The 6,853-nt window shown below is 36.7% G+C and overlaps 1 protein-coding gene across 1 annotated transcript; it reads right to left on the bottom strand.

The window, feature by feature from the left end:
- Positions 1-1,156: 1,156 nt before the first annotated feature.
- On the bottom strand, positions 1,157-6,209 carry LOC132169522 (putative disease resistance RPP13-like protein 3). The gene is made up of 3 exons (XM_059580546.1): positions 5,318-6,209; positions 3,547-5,171; positions 1,157-1,231 (listed from the first exon to the last, which is right to left on the bottom strand). Exons 1-3 carry the CDS (start codon positions 6,207-6,209, stop codon positions 1,157-1,159), a joined length of 2,592 nt encoding a protein of 863 aa, XP_059436529.1.
- Positions 6,210-6,853: the final 644 nt, after the last annotated feature.

Here is a 6,853-nt window from a genome sequence, read left to right as displayed (position 1 = left end):
CTAATCCAACTCTACTATAAACATTTAAGCATTAATTAGGGCATCCTTAATTCTAATTTAGCACGAGGTATTACATCCCTCTCTTCTTATAAAAATTTCATCATCAAAATTTAATGCCTAAAAATAATAAGAGGTCTAACGAATTTACCTCAATCAGGCATAGTCTACTTTTGCCTTTAGCTACATTTATCTATGATGGGAATCCATTGTTTGGTGTGCCACATCCTCCTCATCTTCAAACAAATTAGGGTACTTTGCACACATCTTGATTCAATTCTCACGAGCTTCTTCGACTCCATGGTTGCTAGATAAGACCTTCACCAGTAGAATCTTCTTAGTTCTTAGTGCACAATTCATGCTCCTTGCTATTCATGATCATGACAAGTACTTCCTTGTAAACCAATCCTTCTTGAATCTCTAATGGCTAGTACTCAACGACAATGTATGGATCGGCTATTTACGAGCAATTCGAATTTTAAGAATTACAAATCCCTTTCAAATGAGCAATTTGGATTTTAAGTATTACAAACCCCTAAAATACCCTAGATTTTTAACTTTCACCCAATCCCACTTTCATCGCACATTCCAAACCGTTTGTTACATCAAACAGTACGTCTGGATCGAAGGAATTGCAGTCTCTTACAATTCTGGAGAATTGAAAGGGGGGCTTAATCCCCTTTGCTGGTAATTATCCAGATGACATCCCCCTATGCGATCTCAAGAGTCTTGTTTTCCACACCCTCTTAAAAACTTTTGGCTTGCAAAATAGTAATCTACAAAATACACTTTAGGCATTTATATATTTATATCATTATTAGTAAATGGAGAATTTGTAAATCCACTTTGTAGCCTACTGATACAATAATGTTTTCTACAAATTTATTTACATGTAGGTTAGTATGGATCAATACTAAGTCCCCTTATCTGTTCATTATCCTTCCCATCATTTGCTACATTCTACATTAATATAACACATCCTAGCAATAAATTCAAACATTTTGAACAAATTTAAAAAGGACAAAAATTCACCACCCCAAATTTCTCAAATTACAACAAAAGAACACACGAAGAATTTGAATTTGATCATGTTTCCAAGAAAGCAGGTAAGCGTGATGGCCTCTCTGGTTAGTAAAAGTCACTCATTTTGCTGGTGGCATCAGTCAGTGATCAGATTGACTCCCTTTGCTTTCTCCTCCTCATCTTGTTTAGTTTGAGCTGCAAGTGAGATTGCCTGTACCCAAGACAACAACGATCAGATTCATCCACTTCTGACCATTTAAAACAACCTCCGAAATGTGTCTAAACAGACAACAATAAAGAAAAACCATGATCTAATGGGAGATGTTTTATAATGTCAAGTATTTGAAGATAAAAATATTATTTTAGAATTTCATACAAAATTTATAGAGCAACAAAATAAAAGCATTTTATGCATACAAAATTTGAAGTTGTAGGGGTTCCTCGCCATTAAAAAGAAAAACTGAAGTTGTATTCTGGAGTATCCTAATGCCTGCATACTGATTCTCAAAGCATCGCTAGTGGTAGTTCTTCTCAGTGCAGATAATCCTGTAACGTATGGTATACCATTGGCAAATATAACAGCGCAAGTATATCAATCCAATTAAACTATTTCTAGCAATATTGAACTCTGACTATCCATAATCCATCTTCCACTTGCAAGCAGTTCTTCCAGATTATGTAACTGGCTTTTCTCTGTGTTCTTAAAATTCTTAAGAGAATGTTGGGCCTTATTTCTTACAAGACTGCTAACTGAGAGATTTCACGTTTAACTTGGGGTTGCTATTTCTACCTGTCCCATCTATAGCAACGTACCTAGAGCGAAGTGTGCCATCAAGATCACAGCAAATGCTAACCATGTCAAAAGAGAAGTAGAGGACTTTAGAGAGAAAAGCCACGTTCTAATTGAGAGGTTGAGCTGAAGGCTCTGTTCGGCAAAAGCCAAAAATGGCCTGATACTATTATTCTAGCTTTTTGAACTTCTTAATATTTTTATTTTTTATATATTACATTAATCACTTTTTATTATTATTCAAATAAAAAAATCAGTACAAAACATTTTTTATTTTTTATATTTTAACTTTTCAATACTAAACATTCTTATTTTTTTTCACATCAATCAATTTTTATTGCAGTAAAAAAGCCAAAGGTTTGCCAAACAGGATCTGAAAATTTGCCACTTCAGTAAGCATTAACGGGGATGTGAGAATGAGTAATCCTTTCAAATGTGATGTGCCTCTTAAAATCACCAATAGATTAAAATTAAAATTATTTAATAATGATCTTAAATTCAATAGTAATTTTAAAAGTCACATCACATTTTAGATGACTTTAAGAAAACTCTATAAATACTTATAACATTGCTTTGTGAGAAGAGGTGGCTCAAAGTGGAGTCTGGTCCTCTTCATTTTAAATAAAAATGTTAGTTAATTATAAGGATGGGCAAAATTGTTAAAAATAAAATAAAATGACATTTTTGCTCCTCCTTTTATAACTAACTGCAAATGGAGAAGATCTGTTTCGGCAGAAAGTTAGAGGGGACTTTCCCATTAATGCACGCGAGAAAACAGTTTTAGGTGGTGCCGTGGAGCCAAGACCAAGGCTCAAAGCTAGGGGTTTGGTGCGGCTGAAGGTCTTGGGAAGTGATACTAACTCGGGTAGTACTGAGTTGGTGCGAACTACTATGAGAAAGAACCTAAGACTCAGTTAAGAGCTAAGCCGAAGCTGAAATGCCATGTGCAACCGAAGAACGCCGAGAAGGCATCAAAAGCCGAAGAACGCCGAGGAGGTCAAAGGAAGGAGGAGCAAGGGATGAAGTGAACAGTGTTCATGAGAGCTCTATGACAGAGTGAGAGAGAGAGAGGATGAATAATGATTTTGCTTACACAATCATTATGTGGAAGGAGATAAACTTAAGGCAAATTATTGAATAAGACTCCTAAAGATTGCATTAATTCTTCTTTATTTTAAGAGCTTCCATTAATTAAAAAAATCCTAACATTGATTATCAAATCAAAATATTCTAATAACGCACTGCAATTTATATATCACTTGTTTTGAAATCCTCATATTCCAAATAAAAATGAAATGCTTACATCTATATATAAGAGAAGCTAACTTCAATCCAAAATGTCTTCTCCAGAGTGTAAATGTGGAATTACATGTACAAATTACCACAAAATAGCAATCTAAAAGCTAAATCAATCTGTTTTCAATGAATACTAGTTAAATCAATTCAAATCATTTAATCCATGATCCGCGAAACTATGTGCAGCTACTCCATGCAGGAACCTCATGGATTAACACAATTTGCATTTTCATCAAAATTCTGTGTCAGTACATAATTGACAATTGTTTAGAAGATTAATCAAGAGCAATCAATAGGAAAATTTATCATGAGAATTTCGACTATAAATATTTTTCTGAAAGAAAGACTTTATAACGAGGCACTGCAACTATAAATAGTTTTCCATTTAATGTGACACATTCGGATAGAATAGAAAGAAAAGATAGAGGAAGTATACATACTTGTAATTCTTTTTCGATAAAGGCGAAGCAGCTACCACTTACACCCATAACAGCTTCACGGTTTAGATAAAAGTAATCATCTAGAGGAGGATAGATGTGTAGCTTAAACCCAGCCTCCTTCTGCAATTCCTGAAACATGTTTGCCACTTCTATGTTGCTCTTTAACACCTCCACCTCTTGCAAGGCAGTCAAACTCCATAGTTCCGAAGGGAGCATGGTCAACTCATAGCAATTAGTCATAACCAAATGTCTTAGGCTTGGCATTGCAGCTTCATCCTGTTTCCATTCTTTAATTTCATATTCATGCAATTTTAGGAATTGGAGTTCGGGAAACGAACGTGAAGGGATGTGGAGGCCACTAAAAGAAAGGCAATTTTCTAGTTTCAGTAGCCCAAGGTTGGGAAGATTTCCCAGCACTTGCATGCCACCTTCATCTAACATAACTCTAGTTAAGCTTATCTTGGTGATTGTCTCTGGAAATGACTTAGGAAGAATAATAATGTCTTCAGAAATACAACAAAGTTTCAAAGTTTGGAGATGACTTAAACGGTGGAGGCATGCAGAAAAACCTATTGCATCCCAAACCTCATTCCTCAAGAAATTAATATTTAGCCTTAATGTCCTGATATTAGGAATCATGCCCTCAACAATGAGACGCAGAATTTGTGAGTGCGGTGGCATTGAAAGGACTTGGAGTTTCCACATAGCTGTGTCCAAGTGGTTAGAAAAACACATTGTCCCACACAAATTCCTTAAACGCGGCAGCTTCATTACCGAGATTGGCAAAAGTACTGAATTTGGACTATATACGTGAAGTGTTTCTAGATTGGTAAGGTTGCCAATGGAAGCTGGAATATCTACCTCTATATACCCATATTTTATCTTCAAGTACCTTAAATGAATCAATGTTCCTATCTCTTTAGGAATGGCCTTGAAATATAGTTCAAAATGAAGCACCCGAAGCATTTTCAAATTTCTGTGGACCCACTTCCAGGGAATTTCGTTAAACATGGGCCCAATCCCAAATGACAAAAAAGAACGAGCATACGAAGCGCCAAAGGTGTTTGAAGAAATGAATTGATGAACAATGTTACCTTGGATGGAGAGTCTACGAAAGGTATTCCAGGATGAACGGTTGTCATTTCTAGGTACATAAAGAAACTTCTCTTCCGTGCTCTTGGTTATGCATAGGTCTCGTAGAAGATCATGAATACGACATTTCTTTGCCCCTCCATATAAACTCTTGGTAGCCACTTGGATCAAGTTCAGATCAATGAGCTCTTCCAGGTAGTCCTCAGCAACATCCTCAATGTTTCTTCTACCAATGTGCTGTATGAATCCCTCAGCTATCCATAATTGGATCAGTTGCTTTACAGGGATTTCAAAGTCTTCTGGATATGTACCAAAATACAAAAAGCATGGTTTTAAACGCCGTGGCAAATGTGTATAGCTTAAGGCCAGAATCTCTTTGCATTCAGTAAGGTACCAATTTACATCGGCAATCACCTTTGACCATGTCTGATGTGTCTTCTCTTTGTTTGCCAAAAGGCCTCCTAATACCACAATTGAAAGTGGCAAGCCGCGACAACCTTCTGCTATTTTTCTCCCCAAATTAAAGTATTTAACTCAAGAGGACATTCTCCTCCTCGGAATACCTTTTAATGAAAGAGTTCCCAACTTTCATCTTTGTTAAGAAATTGGAGAAAGTATGGAGGAGCAAGGCTTGCATGTAAGGCCACTTCATTTATGCGACTGGTGATTAATATTCTACTTCCATTGAAGTTATCAGGAAAAGCATCTTTTACCTCATTCCAGACTTTGATTTCCCAAATGTCGTCGATGACTATTAGGTACCTCTTCCCTTGCAAGTATGTGAGCAACTTCTCTACTAGATACTCTTTTGCTTGATCCTCACTCATCCCTTCAAGTTTCCTTGTCAACTCATCTGATATTGACATATAAGACATTAAAATTTCAAGCAATAACTCTCTGATTTTGAAATCTTGAGATGCATACACCCATGTGCGGCAATAAAAGTGACTCTTGATGTGATCATTATTGTAAACTTTTCTAGCAAGAGTGGTCTTTCCCAGCCCACCCATGCCGATGATTGAAATGACATCAACTTTTGAATTCTCTGTTCTATGAGTAAGCTGTTTCACCAATGTATCAGAGTCGTGAAGGAAGCCCACCATGTCATCTTCCTCGACATGCCTCCTACGTCTGTCCAATGCCTTCTTTGTTGTTGCATCTACACTTGTTTCAGCTCTTTCAATGCCGTACTTTTCTATATTGTCGTAGATTTTGTTGATCTCTTTGTTGAGGCCTTCTACCTTTTTTGCAACAATGTGGAGCATTGTTGCATGCCCAATGCCATATATTATCTTTCCCGCAACATTCCTCTTCCTCTGTTCTGCGACTTTGATGATGAATGTGTCAATAACATCCTCGGCTTCATAAGCAACTTCAGTGATTTGCCTGACTAACGCCTTCACATTTTCATGCTCGTTCTGTTTCCCATCGGAGTTCTCTAGAAAGATATTTATCCTTTCGAGCTCCCATTGAAATGACTTGACTTCATCTTGCACTCCAGAAGGGAAACTTGCTCCTTCAATGAGTTGGGGTAGTTGCTGTAGGAGAACATTAACAACACTGTCGGCCATTGTTACTTATCTTCCCTCAAATCCTTTCAGAACACACGGTTGTTCGCCTTTCAATTTTGGAAATATTGGAGAAGATACCCACACGTTCAAAATGAACAACACTACTTCACATTTCGAACGTGGAGAGCTGTTATTGAGAAGGAGAATGTGAAAAGCTGCTCCCAAGCCTTAATAAGATAAAGAATGTTTATGCTAAAATATTAATTAAAGGGGGTAACTTCCGTGACGCGCTTTTTGTAAACACTCTTTTAATGTTTAAACTTTTCACTTGGTGTATTAAACTTTCATTTTCTTCCAAATACCTCACTCCATTAAGATTTTTTATTAAATCTTAACGGAGGAATATGAAATTCTTAAAAAAAAAATTTAAAAAAAAAAAAAAAAAAAACTCTTGATCCGTGAAGTTCACCGATGAATCTAACCTACCGACCTTGTGACATGGGTCATATTAATATTATATATTAAAAATTAAAAATTAAAAATAATTAAAAAAAAAAAGTGACAATCGCGGGTCACTTGGTGACCTCCGGGGGTCACAAAGTGACCCACCATTAGGTCACTTTGTGACCCCAACAGAGGGTCACTTTGGTGACCCACCAGGGGTCAGGTCACCTATGATCCCGTGGGCCACCAAGTGATCCGCG

Source organism: Corylus avellana, chromosome ca2 (assembly GCF_901000735.1).
Source record: "Corylus avellana chromosome ca2, CavTom2PMs-1.0".
In the NCBI taxonomy this organism is placed as follows: domain Eukaryota; kingdom Viridiplantae; phylum Streptophyta; class Magnoliopsida; order Fagales; family Betulaceae; genus Corylus; species Corylus avellana.
The sequence above is the reverse complement of the archived record's forward strand: the minus strand, read 5'-3'. Positions and strand labels throughout refer to the sequence as shown.